The sequence below is a fragment of the Centruroides vittatus genome, unplaced genomic scaffold, assembly GCF_030686945.1.
Source record: "Centruroides vittatus isolate TY-2023 unplaced genomic scaffold, ASM3068694v2 contig_301, whole genome shotgun sequence".
Taxonomy (NCBI): domain Eukaryota; kingdom Metazoa; phylum Arthropoda; class Arachnida; order Scorpiones; family Buthidae; genus Centruroides; species Centruroides vittatus.
In genome coordinates, this window is record NW_027121927.1 from 1,887,540 (window position 1) to 1,913,755 (window position 26,216).

Genomic DNA, 26,216 nt, shown 5'->3' on the forward strand with positions numbered 1-26,216 from the left:
AAGTCATGGAGAGATACTTTTAAAGAAAGATGCTCTACCAAGCTGCAACACAACTTACTAAAGGGAACAGAAAAAAAGGAGAAAGAAGTATAGTAAGTTGAGAAGATGGTACCACTCTGGACTCTTACTACAAAAATACTTATAGAAGCTTTAACATAAATACAAACTGCCTGTAAATTTCCTTACTAGATTAATGATCATAACTGGAAACACTTGTATTCTATCCAAAGACCTGTAACAAATGCTCTGAAACCATATTATAAAATGTTGGAGGAGAAAGAAAAAGGGACAATAGAAATCCTTACTGAAGTTCTTAGCCAGGAAAACCTCAGTCTCTCCAGTGGAAAAGCTAATGGCAGCAAGGGGAATGACCACTCCTCTAAAGCATATTTTTGAAAAGTGGTGCTTTTTCAACTTTTTAGTTCACTTACACAAGAAAAGTTGAATCTCATTATTTTTCATTGTTTTTTTTTTTAATCTTTTGGACTTGGAAGAACTTTCTAGAATCATTACTTTGACCAACCTTCCAGTCTTTTGAACTATGTTTAATCTCCCGTGATGCATTGGTTGCCACAGACATCTGGAGAACCAAAACAAACTATAACCTCCTCTCTGATGCTGGAAGAGTTTTATCTTTCTGATGTCGAGTCACAACTACACTGGTAATTTTCATACATAATGACATTATTAGCTTAAACATGATATTAATGAATGTAGAATATGATTATTTATATTATAGTTGCTTTTAGTTTAAGTTGTTATTTTCCATTTTATTAGGATGTTATATCATGTCTAATGTTAAGATGTCTAGAAAAACAATATAGATTTTTTTAAAATGAGGAATGCCATGGTGTAAAACACTAAAAAGAAAAAACTATCTAGATGGGACAGAAAGTAGATGAAAGTTGCAAATCAAGAAAAAGAATCATCAAAATGTCAGAGATTGGATGGATTTTTCATTTGGCTAGCATACATCTGTGCCAAAGGTAGAACTGTCCAAAGACTTATTACTATCTACAGCCCAAGAGATAGAAACAATATCCAAGCTGTTGTGGTTATTCCTGAAGTGGAACTCTGTAAAGACTTGCTAATATCTACTTTCAACCTTTGGGCTGGTGACAGCATTTCAGATGCAGCAGTTGCACAGGTGGTGAAAGTGGACCTCCTAGAAGGCATGACCACTTCAGCAAACTATTGTCTAAAGGTAGATGATGACAAAGTTAAACTATGTGCCATCATTGACATGCAAATGGAATACCCACCAGATCCACACCTGTAACATCTGATCTCATATGTGCTCTTCTTGAGTTAGGCTCTTGTCAGCCAAGTCTTAAAGATAATTTTGGTTTTTTCCAAAAGATGAAGCATGATGAAGTTCAATGCAACTTGATACATGAAAAAATTTAAAAGTGGTTTTGAAATGAACAGGCATTGGTTTTAGTTTATTCACCAAGGGCAAACACTATGCTTTGTTTTGTTTGTTGGCTTCTTGTAAATTGTTTGGATGGTTGAAATGACTCAAAAACTGGTTGCAAAACTTTTGTTAAAGGTATACATAAAGTTAAAAAACATGAAAAAGTGAAACCCACGAAAAAGTGGAGAAAGATCTTATTTTACTTTGTTTTTTCAACAACAGAACTGTTATGGATAGCCTTGTGTAATTCCTGGTAGTCTTAGACTAAGGGAAATCCGATTTAATTTTATAATGAAAAATGGCCAGATCACAATATTAAGCGCGTGAAGGTAATATTACAAAGTTTTCTCGATGTAATTTGTACAACAAAATGGCTAGACTACAATAATGAGCACGTGAATTTACTATTACAAAATTTTACCGATCTTCTGGTTTTGGCACAAAACTAATTACTTCACCCGGTACAATCCAACTAATATAACAGTCCTGATGTAGTTCGTATGGAAGCGTTGGCTCTAAAACGCTGATGCAAACGGATGAAAAAAAAATATAAAGTTCTACACACTTTCCTTTTGTAGTTCTGACTTGCTTGTCCACTTCTGTCTCTCCTGACGAATCGCACAACCCAAAGTGCTAAGAACAAAGGGGGGACACCTTAGATACTCCTCCACAGTGGCTCCCCTACCGTGGAACACAACCGTTGCAAACAAAAAAAACAATGATAATACTAATCAAAATGGTGTTATACCATTTTGATTAGTATCATTTTTGGCACAACATTTATTACTGAGTGATTGAAATGCAACATATCTAAGCCCTGATATACACAATAATTTTATACAATCTTTGCCAGCCCAAATTTTATGAAAGATAATAGCTGAAATCAATGTGCAGTAATTATTGACTCTACTATTGACATAAGCAGAACTGATAAGTATTTTTTTGTCCTTGTGATATTTAATTATACACAGTGATGCAATTGAATGATTTATATAATTCAGCAAATAGTCTGAAGCAAGGGCTGAAAATTTTTTCAACATTCTCTTTTCAGAAATCAAAAACTAAGGACTGCCAATAATATGTTATGATCAGTCTTATGATGGAGCAAGTATCATGTTGGATGAAATATAAATTAGTGAAAATTAGATGAAATATGGTCTCTAAACAGAGATTAGTGAAGTTGCTCCAAATGCACTACACACTGCTGTGCAGTAATTTAAATTTGATCCTAATTAATGCAGTAAGCTCCAACATTTAAACCAAGTTGTTTTTTGGAACTTCAGAAAGTGCCTATACCTTTTTCTGGAAGATTATCTTAGTACTAAAAAAAGAACAATGCATTCAGATCAAATCTTTTGCACTGACTCTAAAGAAGCTTTGTGATTCTAGATGATTGTCCAGAAAGTCAGCACTCAAGACAGTCTTGCATACTTTATCATTACTAGTAGTTGCTCTACAAAGAATTCTGGAAGGTGAGATAAAAAACTGTACTCCTAAACAGCTTGCTCAGGTAAAGGATATACTGAAAACTCTCAGTACTTATGAATTCTTAGTAGTTTTTATGTTCTGGATTAAAGTGCTAGACAAGGCTTTCAATTTATCTAAATTTCACAAAAACCTTTCATTCTTCACTCTTTCTCTAGCAGTTTCTTAAGTCCATTAGATAGGAGAACAAATGTTTTCAGTCATTTTAAATTGCCTTCTTTTTCAATTTATCTACATATTTACAGAAAATTAATTTAGTTCTGGTTTCAGTTTTTTAAAAAGTTTTATGAAAAATAAATGAAATGAACACAAATCTTAATTCAAACAGGTTGAAAATGAAGAACTGAATTCATTTAAAAATGTGATATTAATATGGAATATAAGTAGTGTAGAGAATGCAAAAGAAAAAGATTCTATGATGAAATTGTAGAGAATGAATTTGAATATTTAATTCTCAAAAGAAATTTATGGTTGAACTCAATGTTCCCTCTAATTTTTTTTTGTAGATGAGTGGAACATGTACTTCTCTGAGCAAAAAATATTTTTGATGAGCAGATTCTGAGCAAAACATTTTTCTGAGCATATATATATATATATATAAAATCTTATTTTTTCCTGTAAAAATTAAAATAAATAATTAATTATAAAGTAGAGATTAAAATTCATTTTAAAACGTACTTCCATACAAAATATTATCTTTTGTCAATGATTTAATGTATTTAATCAAAATATATGTAGCAATAATCATGTTGCAGACAGAGTGAGAAATAAGTAAACAACAATTCAAATCAGTGTGCATGCTTGCCTCCGCGGCACATAAATTCTCGTGTGCGGCAACAATTTGAGCAGCAAATGTTCTCTCAGATGTTCCCTCTAAGCTGCGTGGCTGTGCAGCCATGCAGTCACGCAGCTTAGAGGAAACATTGATTGAACTCCTTAGTTTCTAGCATAAATAGCACAGGTAAAAGATTTTAGCATTTTAAAAACATGACTTCCAAATTTGTGTTTTAGATCCAAAGCATTTTTACAATGCAGATAATTTGAACAAATTAGAATTCTTAAGACATATTTAGTCATCATTGACAGTCAAACTGAAATTGTACAAGTTATTTTTTTTTGTTAAAAGACATTTACAAAGAAATAATGAGCACTAGGAGTAAGGTAAATTCAAGTATAGAGAAACTGACCATCAACAATGTACTTAAATTTATGATTGCCAATGATGTGTTACACTTATTCTAACCTGCTCACATTATACCACATTTTTCTGATCTTACCAGTAAATAGTGGAGTTGCAAAATGATCCTTTAGTCAGCTGAAATACAAAATCCTCCCTTTGTTCTACAATGGGTGAGGATAGATTGCCTGGGTTAGCTTTGCTGTTCATGAAAGAGAGTTTGAGATTGAGATGGTTATAAAAAAGTAATAGCTAACTTTGCTTGTACAAAGCTTAGATGAAAAAAATTGTTATATAGTACTTAATTGCTTTTTGTTCTCTCTGTTTAGCACTTGAAGTAAACACAGAATTTCTATGAATCAATCAACTGTGTTCCTGTATAAGTTCTCCATAGTAATTTTGTGCTTACTTCCAAGAGACTATTGTATCCCTTCAAACATTTTGCACATTGCTTCATTTTGTTTTTATTTTACATTTAAAATTAAGATAATTAAATAACACACACGCTTTCGTTATGTATTGAGATTTATGTGCTTACTGTAAAACTTTTTTTTATTGTGATTTGATTTGAAATACAACTAACAAATATATATTTCTTTTAAGACTGTATCATCTTTGTGTTTTGATTTTAAACACAAAATATTATGTGTAATAAGTTTAAAATTGTTTGTGTGTGTCATGGCACCTTTTTTATGCACTTGCTCCTAATAACTATAGAACTTGGTTTGTCCGTGAACCTGTAAATCTAAATGATATCATCCCTCCATCTCATTAAGATTTTTCTTCATTTCTTCATCTTCGTTATATCACTGTTTTCAAAAATGTTCTTAATTTTTAATTTATAACTTCTTACTTATTTTAATAATAAACATGTAAGGACCCAGACGAGGTCCGAGGTCGCAAGAGTGCGGAGTTCTGTTGTGAGGGGAATGGCGATAAATTGTGTAAGAGAGAGAGAAAAAACTCTTAATCAAAACAACATAACGAAAAATGTAAACAACGAGTCTCGGGATGACGTCAACGCGTGTTAAACGACCTGTTAATGTTCAATCCAAAGGTAGAACTCTGACACACGCACTCATAAAGAGGTATAAGTTTGAAACAAGTATTCAAAGAAAAATTTGAACTTAGGAAAACAATTTCAGAAAAGGGGAAAAATTGAAGAGATAGGAAAATATTGCATGATCGTTAGAATTCCAAAATGACATCAATTGCAAACAATTATGAGTGCAGGTGTTGTGGTTCTATCGACAATCTTGGAGCATAGTCGACAAAGGGTGTCAAATAGACACCTCGAATCGGACCTTTCCCGTGACCCAACATGGTCTCGTTTTGCGCTTGAAAACAAAGGGGAGACCAATCGGGAAGCGAGGAAAGGGACGAGGGACCAATCCGCAAGGTGGATAGTATACGAGAAAAACGTATAAAAACTGGGACTTCAAGGTCAAAAGGAGTTTTTCCGGAAGGACGGACATGCCTCTTGTTGATTAAGAGAGTGTGTGTAGTGTCGTCACTCAGAACTTTAAGTGTGTCACCGCTCGTCACCATCGTCCAACAGCCCTTCTCGTCCGCCCGGGACTGGATAGATCTACCTGCCGAACTTTCACGTTACTGAAGATCGCTGAGATTTGGAACAATCAAACCGATGTAAGCATGAATTCGTCCAAATAAACGGTTTTCCGCATGTAAACACTTGTCATCATTGGCCTCCTTCGCAATCGCCCACATACACGGGTTCCCTTAAGCTCATCCTGATGCGGGATATTCAAGCCCAGTCTACACCAGTCCAAATCTTACACTGGTGTCAGTGACGCGGGATTAATTGTATCCCCCTTTAAAGTCAGCAAATCTTACAAACATTATTTATGTAAAATAATTATAAAATAATTCTTTATTAAAATTAAAATATTATTAACTTTTATTAGTGAATTTTCATACTTTTAAACAAATCAATATGTTTGAAATTTGCAATTCAATTTGTGTTCTTTTATTATAACCTGACTTTTAGTTATTGTTGTTAGACTTGATGTCGCTTGTCGGAGAGATTAGTAAAAGCTTGTTAGATTCATGTAACTGGTTATATAACAAAGAATACACAAAGATTACACTGTCTTGACTTATGGAAGGTCAGTGCTGAAAAGGGGAGTGTGAAACAAGGTCACTGTCTCCGAGGGGTCAACAGTGCCACCAACCTTTTATTACATAATGGAAGATCGTTTACAAAACATCATGACACAATGCGTTGTACATAACGATGTTGTATAACATTTGACAATAATTTCGCTCGTTGATTCCAACAATCATCCTCAGGTTATAATACATTCATTTGAAATGTTAGTTGAAGTCGGTTAAAAACATTAGTTTTCTTCAATAAATATTGCTGGATTTTTTGGTATTTTGTGTATATTGTAGTTAAGCATCCAGGTATGTGCATTTATTTAGTTTGACATTTTAGGCTGTATTTTGGTATTTGGTTTGGTATTTCAAACTATTAAACTACTAGAAATTCTCCTGTCAAGCATGACAGAATATCTGTTTATGAGAAAGTAGAGATTGAAGAATTGAGAAGAGCTTCAAGTTGAGCTTGACATTGTGATGCTGTTTCTGCACCCCTTGACAAAGCCATTCTTACTTGATATTGCTGAAGTTGAACTTCACAGCCTTCGGGGGTCTCAGTTGTTCTTATTCTTTTAGATCTAGAATTTATCTGACCAATTTTACTTTTACACTTTCCCTTAGGCATTTTTTTTTTTTTTGACAAATTAGTGTGTCTTTTTAATTCCACATTGATAAAAGAAAGATGAATTGTGTGTACATTAGTTAGATGAGTGATAACACTTCTAAATAACGGCTTGTTAAATCATTATTTCCAATTGGATAATAGAACATCACGTGATCACTATGGAAAGATTTTTTTTTAAAATTTGTTATAGAAGTGACATGATGCAGCTATCATTTTTAAAATTTAAATTTAATGAAGTAAGTTTAAAATACCTCATTTGCCAAAATATGTAATAATGCAATTTAAAGGAATTTTCTTCTTGGGCATGAATGTCACATGGTCACCAATGACACTCCAACGTAAGTGTGATCACTAATGTGAAATTGATAAAATGTTTATTTTATAGCTAATATTTCTGTAAAATAAGTAGCCTATATTTTCTGTCAGAACATAAAATACATATGATCAAAATTTCATTATGATTATACAAAAATTGCAGGAGTTATAAGGAATTCACACACACATACACAGATGATGGCTTTTGTATTAGTAATAGGCCTATTTTGATTTGATTTGATATATTTTACAGTATTTTGAATTTTATAACTATACAAACAGACCACCGATTTGATACATACAAAATTGGAATTTGTCTTTTTTGTTTACCTCTAAATTGAAAAATTTTCTAAAATAAGTTTTTGATTTTCTGGTTAAGAATAAATTATAATAAATTAATTGAAATGAGAAGTGTGAATATTGATAGCTTTGAGATTATTGTTATAAAAACTGCTTAAAAGTTTCCTTTGTGATGTTTGTGAGCAATTGAATAGACTAGCACAAAGAATACTTAGCAAAGTTCTTTAATCACAAGTATTTTATTGTTGCTCATGAACTAGGTTCTTATTGGATCCCACTCCACGAAATTTACACTATATACAGTAAATTGGTTGTTTAATACCACAATAAATTTGTGACAATAGTATGCGTGCGGGAACTTAAATCTAACTCTTAGGAACTTAAATCTAAAAGTAGCAGATTCTATGAGACAGTAGACAGAAAAGAGAAAAGATCAAAATACCCAGGGTTTACTTTATCTTGTGGTCACTGGATGATCACCACCTCAGATTCTATGGTTATATATATCGACATAGATCTCTCTCTTTCTAATGTCAGGACATCAATCCAACGCTGATCCTAGAGTTGTGACGGTACGTCATAATTTTGTATATACGCGATAGTCATAAGCCTAATATTAATCCTTCAATTCTTTGTTCTTTATTTCCCTTATTTCTCGATCTTTCTATTTTCACTCTCCTTGCGGGTGGGGCAGTCCTTTTCCAGGAAGTAAGGGGAAGGACAAAGGTGTAAAAAGACCCTGAGGCACAAGAACGGGAGTAACGGTCATTCTTGGTTTGGAGCTGAGACGGAGCAGATGTGGAGAGAGGATCCGAACGGCTCTAGTTCAGCGGGAGAGAGATACGACCGAAAAAGACGAAGAATAGTAGCCAGGGTCTAAATATAATTCCTCGACCCGAAGATTTCAAAGGACGCATCATTATCCTGGGTACCCCCTATACTTTCATATACTTCTCTATATCTATCTAACTCTTCCTTTTTCTCTATATAGTTTGTAAGTTAGTTTTAGTCTTAGTTTATAACATTTTGGGGTTAATATTCCATTGTAACTCGCTATCAGCGAGTCGCACTTCGTTTGTGTGAACCACGTGTTTTTTTTTGTTTTTCTTTGTCTACTACTCCTTGCCTACGCACGTGTGAGGTCCCGAGTCGGAGTCGTGAAAGAATCCTGTGTATCATCACGCGAGAAGAAAAAGTGTTTTGTAGATAATTGTTTTAATTCTATTACATTAGAATTAAAGTTTTGTTTTATTGTAATTTTTGTCCTTTCGTTGGCCATACACTCGCGTGACCTAACAGAGTTTTCTATTCATCTAAAGCAACAAACATGTCCTTCCCTCAGAATTATTCAGCCACAAGTCACTTCTGATCTAGAGCACTCCTCTCTCTCGCTTCTGACTACAACAAAGGTCCAGTCCAGACTAACTCATTCCTTATTCCAATTGGCCCTCAGGTCTTGGCTTTCCCATTGTTTCAAGTTCTTGGAACTGGTAACCCATTGTTTCAAGTTCTTGGAACTGGTAACCCATTGTTTCAAGTTCTTGGAACTGGTAACCCATCGTCTTTAGTTCTTGGAATCAGTGGTGTCATCCAAAGGGAAATAAAAGAAAGTTTTAATAGTTCCTTATTCCCTTTGTTCTCAGTCTATCTAGAACTATCTTAAAAAAAATAATAAAATATATAACAATATGGCTGATGGCCACACCTTAATTGGAGCTTTTATCCAAATATTTTTTGTGTATTAAATATTTTTACCAGTCTTATTACAATAAAGTTTTTAAGAGAGATTCTGTATAAAATTTATTTTAAGAAAGAATTCAAGATTTAAAAAATAATTAAATTATTGAAATTATAAATAATTTTTAGATATGTTGTTCTCAAAAATATAATGTTATATATATGGGATTGAAACTTGAGCTTTAAATGGGAAGTACAGGAAATTTTACAGATATTTTAATTATAAATGCAGATTTTTAGTGAATTTGAATTTTTTTCTTTACAGCCAAATTAGCGAAGAAACTAAAGACTTGGATGATGATAGTGTATCAGATGTTGATTATAAACCATTAAATTTTGCAAATTTACATTTGTTGGATCTAGACATTCCAACTCTCAACAATTGCAAACATCAAAATTTAAAGCAAGAACTGGAAGAAGTGGTATATTTTATAAATTTAGTTAGATTTATAGATTATTAACAGTCAAGTGAAAAATTATTATGTAACAATATATATATAGAAAATTAGAAATAAATATAAGAATGCTTACAGCACTTAAATATTTCCTTATGTTTTACAGTTGCTAAATGTTTAATAATGTCAATTTTTACAATGTGCAAAAAATTTAACAGTACTGTACATTATAATGAAATAGCCTTACAGTTTTAATATGCTTATGTATTTTTACTATTGTAATGATAATGATTTATTTTTATTTCAGAACTATAAAAATGGAAAATCTCCACTTTTGTCAGAATCATTGATATTACAAAATGTCATTCTAAACATATCTTACAAATTGAAAGAAAATGTAGCTGATCTTGCTGAGTATGTACATAAATTTATGTATTTTATTTTTATTTGTTGCCAAATATATATTTTTGTATAATTGAATATTTCTCAGTATTTTCAAAAACATAGAGAAACCTCTAACAATATTTTAATTATTTACTTCAAGAATGATATTCAAGTACACAAAAATAATACAAAATGATACTGTATGTTAATAATGTGAAAACTTTATGAATTCTAATAATTAATAAGTGGGATCTTGTACTATGAATTTATTAATAATTCATTACAGAAGGCCATTCAAACTCCAAACTGTTTGAAGTCTGAATTAATTTTTCACTTAGAAATAGTGGAAATTAATCCATTTTCAGATCCTAAACAACACCCATTTTGATAAACATAAAACAGCAAATACACATAATTTAATGTAAAAGTAACACATCTAAATGCCCTAACAATAAATTAAAACATGAAAACAATAAATAAAATACATAAATACTATATAATAAAGTGAAAATTGCTTTTACTGGTCACACACCATTGACTTCAGCATCGTAAACATGGCCTCCAAAACTGCCACGTGTACTGCTTTTATGCTTGGCTATAAGTTCCTTTTTCATCTTAATCATCAATACTACAACCTTCCTTTTAGACTTCATTACCTCCACACACTTCTCAGGGGCCACAGTTATGTAGTGAAGGTTATGTTCAGTCAAGGTCCACCTTGTTCCCTGTTCCTTTTGTATCCTTTAGTTTAAAATTTCCTGAACAGAATTTTTTAAACCACATTTGGTCACCAGTGGCCAAGCAGTTCTGTTCCCTGAACACTCGGAGTTCAGTCATATGTTCATGGCTTGCCAGGACTGGCTGGCCACATGGAGTTTTCTGGGTTTTTTCTACATCTGTAACACCTGAATAGGGGCCAGCTACCCTTAAAGAGACCTCCTAAAAGGCATTCCCTAGGCAGATCACCCAAGTTTTGCATTGCTGTAACTTAATAAACAAACAAACAAATATATATTGGGTTGAACAGAAAGTTTTTGCATATTTTTAACAGCTGCCATTACTTAACATAGATGTGTGATTTAATTATAACAGTTTAATATATTTTTGCTAATGTGGAATTGTATTCTTTGCATAAATGCTTATTTTAAACTTCATACTTTACATTTTGTTTGAGTAAAATAAATTTGAAATGTGTTCAGATAAATAGCATGTCAGGCATATTATACTATATGAGTTTCAGAAAGGATATAATTCCATATAAACAGTAAAAGAAATTCGTAATATGTATGGGAAAGATGCTTCTAGACTTCAAATGTGTCAAATGTGGTTTAAAAAATTTTGTTCAGGAAATTTTAAACTAAAGGATACAAAAGGTACAGGGAACAAAAAGCTGTCTACAAAGAAAAATTGCAGTAAAAAATTACTAAGGATTGATGAATAACACAATACATATAATCAAGCACACCAAAAATAAAGTGAAAAAAGCACCAAAAACATATGAGCCTAATGAAAGAATGAGAGTGAGTGATGAATTGGGTCACAGCAGATTGATACACTTTGAGTGGAATTTTTCACTGTTCATGCAGTTCAAAGTTTGAAGCATTAGTTAAACTCCAAAGCAAATTTTAGTCAAATTTAGCATTCAATTCTGAAGTGTTCAAAGTTACAGTTGTGGGAAGTACAAGAAACCATTGTATACTTGTTCATTTATACATTTTTCTCTTTTGTTGTTAAATATAAAGGATTAAACTTAAAAAGCCTACGTTTCAAATATGATAATAAAGATGTACCACATACATTCAAATGTTTTAAAAGTTTTTTAATTATATTTTTTCATTGTACATTGTTAGAAATGTTTTGAAATGGTTTATTTTTTCAAAGCTATGTTAGATCCTAAAATGAATTACAACCTTAATATTTTTCAAGCATATGCTTAAAAACTTATCAAGACATTTAACAAAATGAAAAGTAATGAAATATTATCTTATAATATTACAAGAAAAATCCTAATTTTTATTGTTCAAGTATTAAATGAAAGCTTTTCATAAAAGAACACATACAAGTTTCTTGTAATAATAGTTACTTTGAATGTTTTACATTATACTCATTTTTTAAAACATTCATTTTAAACCTGTTTATAAGCTATTTCTAATTCCTTTGTTTATTTGCTTAGATGATTTTTCAATAATACTTCTGGCATTATAGCAAACAATATTAGTTAGTGCTGTTTTTACTTGATTCATTTATGGTCATATTTGAAGAAAATATGGAGGAAAATATCAGTAGAAAGAGAAAAATATATTCATAAACATAAGCAAGCATCTAACTGATTTAAACCAAATATCTAATTATTGGCTTTATCAGGTTATATCTAAATTACTAATTTAATTAACTATATCTATATATACAAATGAGAATGCTTGTTCGGATGTTTGTTTGCTATACACACCTAGACCGTTCAAGCAATTGCTACAAAACTTGGCAGTTAACATTTATATACACCAAACTTGGGTAATGTAGTACCTACCACACCAAAATATCTATTGGATTTCTCTAAATCAATTAATTTCTATCTCCATACAATTTGCTGGTTTAACATAGCATCATCTATTGGCAAAATATTTAAGGAAATGTAAAACATTTGATTTGCTGATTCACACGTAGCGCCAATAGATGGTGCTACCTGTAAATGAGCAAATCAAGGTCTGTATAAGAAGGTCAGGATATGCTCTCGTGATTCTATGTGGCAGCGGCCATGTTGGGGCATATCGATAGAGATCACCATACATGGTCCCTGCGTGAGTCGACTATTATTATGTATATATGTACTCAGAATGTTAAACAATGGGTTATTCTGTGGCACCTAATTGTAAAAGTAAGTCTACCGATCTTCGATTGTTTAGATTTCCTGCAGATAAACAGAGGAAAGCGAAATGGGTGCAGAACTGCAGACGGGATAAGTGGCAGCCAACTGAACATTCTAAACTATGTGAGAGTAGTGTATATTATGTATTTTTCTATAGGTACTGTCTTTGAGATGTACACTCAAACCTGTTTTTGTGCGGTGGATAGGGACCGCATAAAAAAATCGTACAAAACTTCATGAGTAGCTATAAAAAATAGTTTTCGCAAAACAATTAAAAAAATATTTTTTTTTATGCGGTGAATAGGAACCGCATAAAAAAGTCTCACGTAGAAAATAACTCGAAACCGTACGAAATAACTAGGAATTGCTTTTTTAACTCCTTGGGCCTTTTTCTGCAATCCCTAATGGGGAAAAAAAATCCTCTAAGAATTTTACTTTTTATATTAATTAATTATTTCCACTTAAATACCAATCTAACATTAAAAAGTTAAAAATAATCGTTAAAACATGATTTTATTTCATAAATATAGCTGCAGAAAGTGTTATTTCATTTAACAAGGTGTGAAATTTCACAACTGCAGTCTAAAGCTGGAGGGGAGCTAACTTACCTCATTTGTTCAAATATAACATAATATTTATGATTTTTATGCTATTAAAATGAGAGGGGACCGAAAAAACGTATGAGAAAAAAATTTTACTGAATAAAAAATGAAAAACCTGCTGATGTCAAAGAAAACATCCAATAGAGTTTTAAAAAATTTTACAGGAGTCAATTATGTTCCAATTTGATTGAAATTTTCATATAGGGCACAAAACAAATTGCACAAATAAAAAATCGCACAGAAAAAGACCGCACAAAAACAGGTTTCAGTGTATACATGAGCTCACATTAAATTATTTGTTGTTCAGCTTCATTTCGAAGAATCTCAGTTAGAACTGTTAATCTCAACTTTTCTGTCAGTGAGATTACATATTTTTGCCAGAGATATGAACAGTACTTTGAATGTAAAAAAACTGTATGGAAGCAAAAGCTCATTTATGCGTACTTCTGCTGACTTCCGAAAATGGTATATTATTATATTTGTATCTTGTGTGTTTACAGAGAAAGAAGTTATGTCTCAGATAAGCTCTGTTAAAAATATCATCAAATTGTGTTTAATATTATCCTTTTTGATTAAATTTTATATAATTAGGAAAATATGACGTTTAAGCCTTTGTAAAGCCAAAAATGTTCATTAATTAAATGTTAGTCCAGTATTTATTTTTTAATGCATTAATATTGTATTGGTAAATGCTTTCAAATAAAATTTTGGATAACTTATGTTATTGCATTACTTTACAAAGTAATTGCATCAGTTTTAGCACCTATTTAATTAGTTTCATTCACGACAGAAAATGATGTGGATGATTGTTTCTTTTAAACTATTTGATCGAAAAGTTACATAAAATTGGGGATGCATAATCATCCGAAATTATTATTATAATTTTGACTGGAAATCACTGGATTTATGCAATTTTAGTTTAATTAATGTTGTATAAAACTGACTGCTCGTACAAGTTTGCTTAAAACATGTGACTCAAAATACCCCAAAATGGCGGCTCAAGAAGTAGGTCTTGCATGTCCTGACCTTCTTATACAGACCTTGGAGCAAATGGAATGTTTGAATCAAATGGAAATCAGTAATTACATTTTCTTAAATTTCTTATGCTACATGTAAATTGCAAGAAAATATTATAAAATACAGTAATAATAAAGAAAACTCTCATAAGTTTGAATTCATCTTATTTGATGTCATTTCCTGGTAATGTTGTTGACTGCATGGAATCGAAAGTATTATCTTGTGAAAAGTCTACGAAAATTTAATTTTTCACATCTAACAACTTGAGTTTTTTCATTTCTAAACGGTACTTCTTGAATTCTAATAAGCGCCTTCCAGTAGCTGAGTGGATAAAACTACCAAACTCTGGTAGTTAGTTAGTATGGGGTTTGAGCATGGCGAAGGGGCTGGAGTTTTCTGGGTTTTTTCACGTTAGTAACACCTAAATAGAGTCCACTTTCCATAAAAGTCTTTCCGGGATGCATCCCCCTTAGGATATCGCTCACATGTCGTGTTGCCCTAACCCAGGGGTCGGCAACCTTTTGAGTCGGAAGAGTCAAAAATTACAATTTACAAAATTTCAAAGTTTTTAAAAAACCACAAAATTTTTTCTTGCCAACAATAATTAGTACTCGCATAAATAAAGTTTTTTGATTAAAAAAAACTAATCTATTTATTCATATATAAGTAGTGTTTTTCACAACAAATTAGATAATATATATATATATATGGCATTATTAGATAATTACTTATTATTTAAGTAAAAAATTAAAACAATTAAACATTTACTTAAGTATGCTGGGGTGTAACCCAAAACCTGGTGTTCTGTGTTTTTTTTCTTCTGCTTTTTTTAATTTGTCATTAAAGGTCTTTATTATTAATTAAACATTTACTTACAACACTAACTTGTACTTGAATAACAAACAATTGAGCAAACAAATTCAATGGGAGCATTGGCTTTGCATGGTTTTAGAAAGTTTCGATAAATCTGGCTCACTTTAAACAACTTAAAACTTGTTGTTTTAAGTTTCAGACACGATTCTAAATTTTCATTTGTTAGTTGGCTTCTTACTTTACTTTTAATTATATTCATGCAAGAGAACGCTTGCTCGCACGAATATGTCGATCCGAAGATAGTCAGCACTCCAAATGCCAACTTCTTCACCTCACTGTAGCAATCTGGAAGACTATTCCATGCGTCGAATATAAGTGCCTCAAGTCGCGGCATTTCTTTTAAAGCTGTCCACTTTTGTTGCGTTACGTACATACATTTCTGGATCTCCAACTCTTCCAACTTGCTTTTCAACTCTGTAAATTTTCCACTCCACAAAGCTTTACTTTTTAAATTGATCAATTGCATTTCTAGAGATCCAGTATCAATTCCAAATGGCTCAATGTGGATTTCGTTACTATTTGTGTTAAGAGGATTTACTATGAATGCTAGAGTGGTTTTGTTGGTTTTGAATTGCTCAAATCTGTCAGCAAATTCATCTTTAATTTTTTTTATAACTGTGCTGAAGTAATTCGTGTCAACAGTTGCACTGGTTTTATCACGATATTGCTTTAGAAATTGAAAATGAAGTAATTTACCGCTCTGAATATCTTCTGCAAAAAAAATTAATTTTTCTTCAAAACAAACCAATTCTTCTACCAAAAAATAGGCTGGGTTTCCCTTTCTTTGCAGTTTTAGATTCAGCTCATTTAATTTTGCTGTGATATCCATCATAAAGTAAAATTTTTGCAACCATTTGTTGTTCTCTAATTCAGGGTGATTAATGCCTTTTTCATTTAGGAATGTATTTATTTCATTCAAGCACAAAGCGAAACGTTTCAACACCTTACCTTTCGAAAGCCATCGCAGTTTATTGTGAAGAAGGAGGTCATATAAATAATATTTGCGTATGGAACTAAAGAGCCGCAGCTTCACATCCAAAGAGCCGCATGTGGCTCGCGAGCCGCAGGTTGCCGACCCCCTGCCCTAACCAAATAAACCAAACTAATTCTAACAAGTGATTATTTATTGTGACATCATCACAATACCAGGCTGCAACTTTTCATCACAATGTTCTCAATTCCTTTAGTGGTGTCTTGCTCCTGTACTTCATAGTTTTCCTGTTAGTGATAGAGTTGTGCCGGTTATCTATCTAGCTTTGTTCAGGAAAAAATTTTGAATTGATGTCACATGACTTCCGGTTGTAACCGGAAGTTCTTATATATTTATGCTAAGGAGCAGGAGGTCCAGATTATCTGGTCTTGATTTTTGTCTATGTAACACTTTTCTCGAGATTAAGGAAAAACAGACAGACACACAGATAGACAAGGGACATTAACCGGAATTTATAGGTTTACAATTTTTTCAATTCGCAGCCCAGTAATTTTTCTATAAATGTGATATTTACAAAAACATACTTCCCACGTAGTTTGTATAGTTTGTTGCAAAAATGTAAACACTTTATTATCATGTAAAAATGCAATAAAAATTCCTTTATAAGATTTTTTTTTATTTGAACAAATTATATGAAGTCTTTCGGACATTAAGGTTAACAACTTCGATTACATGCACGAACATCACAACCTATCCAACACAGATCACTTTTCAATTATTAATTGTAGACTAGTATTAATTAATAGTTGTTGAACATTGTCTCTTCCTGGAGGTGGTCAATGACTACTTTTGGTTGAATTACTTCAACCCCCTTCTGCATCAGTTTCCTTTCTGTTGGACCAGCAGTATGGTGGCATTTGAATAGGAAAATTGTATAATACAGTTACTGATGAACATTGTGGCCGTCAGCCATATTGTTTTCTTGTATATTTTTGTTTAATTCATAAGTTGTAAATACATATATATATATATTTTCTATCTTCCTTCTTCCTTCATTCCATTCTCTTATTTCCGTTCCTTTCTCCTTTGTCTAAACAACCTGACCGTTATTGCTGGAGGGCAGGATTACCCCTCCTAAGTAAGAACAAAAGAAGGCGAGGACGCCCTGAAGGCTAAGTGGTGAACAAGGGACACTTTTCTACTGGACCTCGAGAAGGACGGAAGTGTGAGCCAGCGATCGACCAGGAACGGGAAAAGTCGAAAGAAGGCTACAGGACCATCGAGGCCAAGGGAAAATAGACACAAAACCGAGGGAATCGAAAGACGTCGAGGGCAGACAGCCGAACAAGGAAAAAGAGAGAAAAACGACTGCCATTGCGAAAATACACTCCAGCGAAAACACCGATCATCGTAGACCCGGGTACCTTCCATCTAATTCTATCTACTTTCGTTCTTTCCTAAATCTATCTGTTTCCCCTTTCCTTTTTAGTTTTAAGGTAGATATAAGTTTAGTTTTAAGTCGGGTGTAAAAAGTTTGTGTTACGAGCGCGGGTGTGATTCTTTGTACGTGGCGACCCCTTCCTCAGTGAAGTTATTCCAGTTGGGATCATTTGTAAATTAGAAAAGGAAAGAACCGTGTTCCGGAAGGGAAATAAAAAGACTTTTAATTGTGTATCAGTCTCTGTGTTCATACTTGTAACGTGCATTCACGGGTTTACAAGCCCTTCTCAACGAACAACCACAATGGCGTCCGCGACAGGATCCCAACTGTGAAGGGGCGCATTGGTGACGTCTCACGTAAAGTTCTTTTTTTGTTTATATCCTGATAATAATTTATTTGTATAATATTGTAGCGCGTGTAACAAAAATGGATGTCCAGGTCGAGAGCTCAAGCAACGGTAATGGGGCCACCCCTACTCAACCGTTAGTGGTGACGGGCTTTCTGGGGATGATCCCCATATTTTCGGGAGCGCAGGGGGACACTGTGAACATAAAGCAATTCTTCAGGACAATAGAAAACATTGCTCACCTTGCAGGATGGAGCAATGAGGTTAAAATAGCAGTACTACAAGCGAGGTTGAAGGGCGAGCCCTTAGTAACTTTTATGTGTCTCTTGGATCAATATCCCGGATCTTACGAAGACATAAAACGCGACTTGGTAAAATGTTTTAGTAAGAGGGACATTGGAGGTAAGGATATAATCGATCAGCTTTTGAATCTAAAACAAGGGCAAAGTGAGTCCGTAACGGAATTCTCTATCCGTACCAAGACACTACTGGCAAGAGCCGTTAGAGATAACAACAGGTTGGACTCACTGAGGGATGACATTATTAAGGAGCGATTTATTAAGGGGTTAAAAGGGAGGTTGAGAGGAGAAGTGCCAAGAAGGGCTCCCAAAACCCTTGATGAAGCTTTCGATTTCGCAGAAGTAGAAGAATCGATAGATTTAGAATGTAATAATTATTTTGAGCTCAAGGGGGTAAATGTGGGTATGGAAGAAAGATCAGATGCCTTAGTGGCGAGAAGTGAAGACATAACGACTCGGGATAATAGGAATAATGATAGAATTAGGGGTTTAGAGCAGAAAGTAGAGGCTGTGGGTAAGCTGTTAACTAAGAGCGACCAAGAGAGCAGGGTGACGCGTAAGAGATGTTATGCATGCGGTGAGGCAGGTCACTTTGCCCGCGGTTGCCCCGAGCGTAGGAAACATCATTTAAACTTGTGAGGGAGTGTCATAACGGTCAGCATAACGCTCCTCTCATAAATATCAGCCTGGCCGAAAGGGTCTTTCGATCACAAAGAGGTCTCCCTCTAGTACTAGGGAAGATTGAAGGAATAAAATGTTGTTTTCTCATAGACACGGGGGCGGAAAAATCTGTTCTGAATTCCAAAATAATGAGGGACATATCAAGCAAGAGCATAATGAGAGCGATTGTGGAAGGTGAAGGATTGGGAATCAGGGGTATCAATGGCGAAGTCACTGAATGCGATAAGTTGCTACGCGCAGAGGTAGGATATAGAGGTCAAAAATGCGAAGAAAAAATTGCATGTATGACATTACCGGAGCATGTGGAATATGAGGGGATCCTCGGAATGGATGTAATCGGAAGAATCCATGAGATCATAGACAGTGTAAGGGTATCTATGGAAGGGGATGTATACCGTAAGAGAGAACGTCAAGACATCTGCGATGAATCTCTGAATATCTCTGATGTAGCAATTAAAGGGTTAGATGGGTTGAGTTTAGAAGAGAAGGAGAGAGTCTATGATGAGATATTTAGAAAGCACCCTAGTTGCTTTGCCGAGTCCATCGAGGAGCTTACCGGCATGATAGGTGAATCCCATGACCCTATTGTAAATCAAGATAAACCTGTAAACACGCGACAGTATCGCATCCCTGAATGCCACCTCCCGAAATTAAAAGCACTAATAGACGCCTAATTAAAAGCAGGGATAATAGAAGAGAGTTCTTCTGCCTGGAATTCTCCTATTCATGTCGTGGAGAAGGAGAACGGGGAAATAAGAATGACCCTTGACCTTAGAAGGGTTAATGATCTTACAACTACGCAGGAATTCCCTATAGCTCGGGTGGATGAGATTTTGAGCAAGTTCCATGGCAGCAAATACTTTTCGGTACTTGACTTGAAATTGGGATATTTTCAAATAGATTTAGAGCGGTCTGTTAGGCACGTTTTCGCGTTTTCGACACCGTGGGGTAAGTTCCAAATGTGCCGCCTCCCTCAAGGTGCGAAGAACAGCGGTAGGTTCTTTCAGGCGGTTATGTCGAAGGTGTTGGCTCGTTTTATAGGTATAAATAGTTACGTTTTTCAGGACGATATAGTCCTTTTTTCGAAGTCCCTTGATGACCACATAGTGTTGCTGAGCGAAGTCATAGAAACATTAGATAAAGCTAACTTAAAACTGCACCCAACTAAAAGTTCGTTCATTGTTAAAGAAGTAAAGTACTTGGGTCACGTGATAAGTCGAGAGGGAATACTCCCCGATATGGACAACGTGCGTGCGATTCTCGAATTGAAACCTCCTTGTAACGTGAGGGGTGTGAGAGGATTTTTGGGAATGGTAGGGTTCTTTAGAAACTTCATACCTAGATTTTCTGGCATCGCTCTACCCCTGACGAAATTAACCAAAAAGAGCGTAAAATTTTCTTGGAATAAGGAGTGTCAAGATAGCTTCGATAGGTTTAAGGGTTTACTATCAAGACCCCCTTTGTTAAAACATCCGAATTTTGAGGCCCCTTTCCATTTATACTCTGACGCATCGGACGAGTGCTCAGGTGCAGTGCTAGGTCAGAAGGAAGATGGGAAATTCTATCCTGTGGGGTACTTCAGTCGGAAATTCGTAGGCGCGGAAAAGAATTACTCCACCATTGAAAAGGAGTGCCTGTCAATAGTTTTATCATTGCGCCATTTCAAATCAATAATATTAGGTTATAAGATCGAGCTACACACGGACCATAAGCCCCTCATATTCATCAGCAACTTAAAAAATCATAATAAGAAACTGATAAGGTGGTCTACGGAGATTGCTGACTATGACGTGACCATAAATTACATAAAAGGAAAACGTAACGGGGTGGCCGATTGCTTGTCGCGACCAAATGTCAACGCTAAGGAAAGGGATAAGGAGGTTAGTAATAACATGATGGAGAATAGGGAGTTATGGGAAAAGGTAGTGGAGTCCCAGAAGAGGGACGACGAGATAAAGAGGATACGTGAAAATCTAGAGAGGATAGGTCAACAAGGCGTAACCACCGGAATTCAGCCTGAGCACAGGCTGGATGGTGACATTGTGGTAAACGTGAGGCCCGGAACAATGGGATTGAGGAAATGGACGCGTGTATGCGTGGGGAAAGACATGGTCGACAAAGTAATATGGTCGTTTCACAATTCGTCGATGTTAGGTCACCTGGGTCTTGAGAAAACATGCAACATAATTGACAGGTACTATTACATAAAAAATCTCAAGAGACATGTGAAACGCGTGATTAAGGGTTGTAAGACTTGCCAAAGGTTCAACATGCATAGAGGTCGTGCGCCGTTCCAGGAGACGGAGGTGGCTGAATTTCCATTACAGAAAGTAGCCGTTGACATCATAGGCCCATTGAAAACGTCACGAAGAGGGAATAGGTATATATTAACCATAATAGATATTTTCACTCGTTATGCTGAAGCCTTTCCGATCCCAAACCAATCGGCCCAGGAAATAGCTGACAGCTTCTTTAATAATCTAGTATGTAGATACGGTTGTCCCGAGGTCGTGGTATCTGATAGAGGGGCTAACTTCACCTCTAATATATTTCGTGAAATGTGCGACGAGTTGAATATTAAACATAATGTTACAACCGCTTACCGGCCGTGTGCTAATGGCACCTGTGAGCGATTCAATAAGACGATATGTGGGATTATAGCAAGAATATCTGAAGGTAATAACGAAATTTGGGATGATTTCATACAACCGGCATTGTTCGCCTATAACAACACGTCGCATACTGCTACCCATGAGTCCCCTGCGTTCTTGTTATATGGGTTCGAACCCCATTTTCCAAATGCGTTCCCTGAGGACGATATAAGAAATATTGAAAATCCGGATCGCAATCATGAATTTGTGAATAGACTGAACATAACAAGGCGGACTGCTTACGAATTAGGCAGAAAGCATAATTCGAGGAACAGGGGTAGGGAGAATAAGGATAGGAAGACAAACGTATGGAAGGAGGGCCAGAGGGTTTGGCTGCTCAGAAAAGGGAGAACGAAAGGTATAGGTAAGTTCTGCCCGAAATATTTAGGCCCATACCGAATCACACGAGTAATGGGACCAGTCACGGTAGAACTCGGCAGTAACAAGCAAGGTGAAGAGTGGGTGGTACACACTGATCGAATAAAACCGTGCTACTCTCCCGTATGTAAGGAATGGAGGAAGACTGCCCAAAGACAGCAGAAAAGAAAGGAAACTCCGCCCGCAGATGAGATTTTGGAGGAGGACGAGTACTCTGAACACATATGGGCAAGGATGCCGAGAGAACAACCAAAGTTAAGCCCTACCGAAAGACAACAGGAGGTATGCGAAAGCGATAACCACGAGAATCATAATGAAGAGGGAGAGAGCGTTAAGCACCACCACCCGTACAACACACGTGGCCATAAGGTCAACTACCGTAGGCTACACTACGGAGTGTAATTCTAAAAGGGGGGCGTATGTGGCCGTCAGCCATATTGTTTTCTTGTATATTTTTGTTTAATTCATAAGTTGTAAATACATATATATATATATTTTTTCTATCTTCCTTCTTCCTTCATTCCATTCTCTTATTTCCGTTCCTTTCTCCTTTGTCTAAACAACCTGACCGTTATTGCTGGAGGGCAGGATTACCCCTCCTAAGTAAGAACAAAAGAAGGCGAGGACGCCCTGAAGGCTAAGTGGTGAACAAGGGACACTTTTCTACTGGACCTCGAGAAGGACGGAAGTGTGAGCCAGCGATCGACCAGGAACGGGAAAAGTCGAAAGAAGGCTACAGGACCGTCGAGGCCAAGGGAAAATAGACACAAAACCGAGGGAATCGAAAGACGTCGAGGGCAGACAGCCGAACAAGGAAAAAGAGAGAAAAACGACTGCCATTGCGAAAATACACTCCAGCGAAAACACCGATCATCGTAGACCCGGGTACCTTCCATCTAATTCTATCTACTTTCGTTCTTTCCTAAATCTATCTGTTTCCCCTTTCCTTTTTAGTTTTAAGGTAGATATAAGTTTAGTTTTAAGTCGGGTGTAAAAAGTTTGTGTTACGAGCGCGGGTGTGATTCTTTGTACGTGGCGACCCCTTCCTCAGTGAAGTTATTCCAGTTGGGATCATTTGTAAATTAGAAAAGGAAAGAACCGTGTTCCGGAAGGGAAATAAAAAGACTTTTAATTGTGTATCAGTCTCTGTGTTCATACTTGTAACGTGCATTCACGGGTTTACAAGCCCTTCTCAACGAACAACCACAGCATAAAATAAGTTTTAAATAGTTTCTGAGGGTGTGGAGTTTAAATATATGATTAAATATATAGAACGATTAGAAATACAAAATAATCTAATAATTTTAATCTTTGTTGTTGTTATTTTTTGCCTGGGCAATGCCGGGCTCATCTTCTAGTAATAATATATAATCTTGTAATCCTTGCATCTGATAAACTATCACACAAATCCTTACAATTTACATATTTCTACAAAGCATATGGTTCAATATTCTGGCTTGGCCCTTATTTTTTCATCTCTGTTAGACATAACACTTTTAAATGTTTCCAGGTAAGTTAAGCAACTCTCTACTGAACTTTTTATTAATTCAGCCTCAAAAAACTTTTTTTACAAAAAATGTTTCATTTTTCTTGCTGTCTGCTGGAGACAGAACTATCAACTCCAATTACTAAATGGCTTTTCACAATTTTTAGAAACTTTATGATTTAATTGTAATGCCAGTGTGGATAGTGTTTTTATTGACTATTTGTTGCATGTGTTCCATCAGAATGAGTTTATTTGTGAGGCATCTAACAGATGCCATTAATTTTTTTAATTTGTATAAAAACAAGCATTGCATCAAAAACTATGATTATATCTTCATTTCTGGAGTTTGTCTACTATCTAAGAATTTAAAATACTTATAGATTGAAAAAAATTAGATTTTTATGTTAATTTTTTGTAATTTGATCTGTAAACGCAAAACATAAACATATCAAATTTCAATTCCCCATAAATTATCTCAAGTTACACCAATTGATATTGGGTTTATGTTAAATTTCACAGGAAGATGTATTATCTTTTAAGATCAGGTTAGTAAAGCTTTGTTTATTCTCTCCAGTAAAGTAATAGACCCAGTCACATCCCCCACTTTTAAGGTCAATAAACTGCTATCATATTTTTGCAGATTGTCTGACATGCTGGTCAGGTTATCTGGGGAGATAATGAAATCAGATATTTCTGTATGGTAATACCAGAATGCTGGTTTATCCTGAGAAATGTCATTTTGTGAAGTTATACATTCCTCTCCAGAGGTAATCATAATGTAATTTGTTTTTTTTTTGGTGCGCTGTAAAAAAAAGAAACAAGTCACATTACGTGGTTACATTTATTTAATTTACCACAGGTAAATTAAATAAAACAATAATTTTATAATCTGTGAAACTGAGTTGCAGTATCCTTAAAGCCAGTTTAATAAGTCCTGTTAATAGATACGTACGAGTGGACAAAATAAGATAATAACTACAATTATATGTTTAATTTCTGCATTTTGTCTTTTTTCTAGCAATATAAAATATTCATGGATTTTCAAAAGCAAAGTCTGTATTAATAAGTCTGGACACAATATCTTGATTCTTTGCAGCAGTGACCATTTTGGGGCTTATTGATAGAGTATTTCCTACACAAGGTTTCTATATGAGTTTGGCTATATTTAAGTTCTCAAAGTGTAAGAATGGATTATTGTGTGACACCAAATTGTAAAAGTAATTCTTTGGATGTTAGATCTGCAGATAACAAAGAAAAGCAAGATCGGTGCAGAACTGCAGACAAGATAAATGACAACAAACTGAACATTCTAAACTGGGTACAATTGCAGATGTGATACTGTTGGGACCTTAAAAGAGCCATAAAGCATGCCCATGAGAGCAAAAAAGTGAAAGGAACCATATCTCTATATGTGACCCTTTGTGAGATATAGTTTCCCTATATCAGTCACATGCAATAGGGAGTCATGACGTGCTTTGCTAAAATTATTGTTTAACTATTTACCCATGCATAAAATTATATCATCAAGTACTCCACTGTTTGTGGAGTACTTGATGATATAATTTTATGGGTGTGAGGGTTACCCCACACAGATGCTTAGGTACAAGCGATAGTAGGCACTGAAGCGCACGACTATATGCAGAGCATTGGTCAAGGCAAGCAATAGTGAGCCTTGACTGACACAGAAGATAGAGAATAGGCTGTAATACTGGTTCAAGGTAAATACTGTTTTTGGTCAGAAGAAGTTAATGCATTTATTTGTTACATGCACAAATTGCCATGCCTATAACTTAACTTGTTTGCAAGCAAGATGACAACTGGAATGATTGCTGTTGGATTCCCAACATTTGGATGCAAATATCTGGCAAAGGGTTGCATGTCAGACTTTTCTTTACTCTTTACTGATGAATATCATTAGCTTGTCTGATCACCATGATGTACCGACTGTTAAACACATAATAGGTTTAGTGGAGCACACAGTGTGACTCTTTATATTGCTTGGAAGTAGGCTTTAGCAGGCATTAATGACAACCAACAAAACGTTTGAATATCCTAGTACCTCTGATAGTTCTCTGCTATGAAAGTACAAAAATTCTTGAGTCTCTCAACACAAACAAGGTAAATATAAAAATATCTAAAAATTTTCTGTACAATTCCTTCAACATCAACTGGAATAGCATCTAACACTGAACACAGTTATGCAGAATGTATGCATCATAGTCCAGCAGTGGCGTGCCGTCATTGGAAGCGATGGAAGCGCCGATTCCACCTTCCAATGACCTTCCCTTGTATTTTATAAAATATAAATTTTCATATTTTAACGTACTTTGAATTAATTAAAATTAATATTTTATTATAACTGCATTATGTATCTTTTACAAATTTCTATACTACATGTGAAAAAAATTATAAGATTGCTATTGTATATTCGAATAATTCAGTGGCGGAAGGAATGTGGAAACCAGGTCAGTTTCCAATCAGCCAGATTATATAAACATTGGCATATGCGGTTTACAGAGCACCAACCTCACCCAGTTTAGCTGGTAGAAGCGACACACGCGTAAAGCGTCCAATTTTATATCCCGGACCGGTTCTGAGCTGTTAGCCGCCTGCTAGATATTCGGCCACCCTCACCCGATTATGTGAACCATGAGCAGACTAGATCAACGGCGGGCAACCCTCGGCCCGCGGGCCA

At 34.9% G+C, this 26,216-nt stretch overlaps 1 protein-coding gene across 1 annotated transcript in view; it reads left to right on the top strand.

Moving 5' to 3' along the window:
- LOC136972759 (inositol 1,4,5-triphosphate receptor associated 2-like) overlaps positions 1 to 26,216 on the top strand; it is a 180,433-nt gene that overhangs the window by 47,501 nt on the left and 106,716 nt on the right. The window contains exons 8-9 of the mRNA XM_067267386.1: positions 9,437 to 9,593; positions 9,874 to 9,980. Of these exons, the coding sequence (XP_067123487.1) occupies positions 9,437 to 9,593; positions 9,874 to 9,980 (264 nt within the window). The remainder of the gene's footprint in view (positions 1 to 9,436; positions 9,594 to 9,873; positions 9,981 to 26,216) is intronic.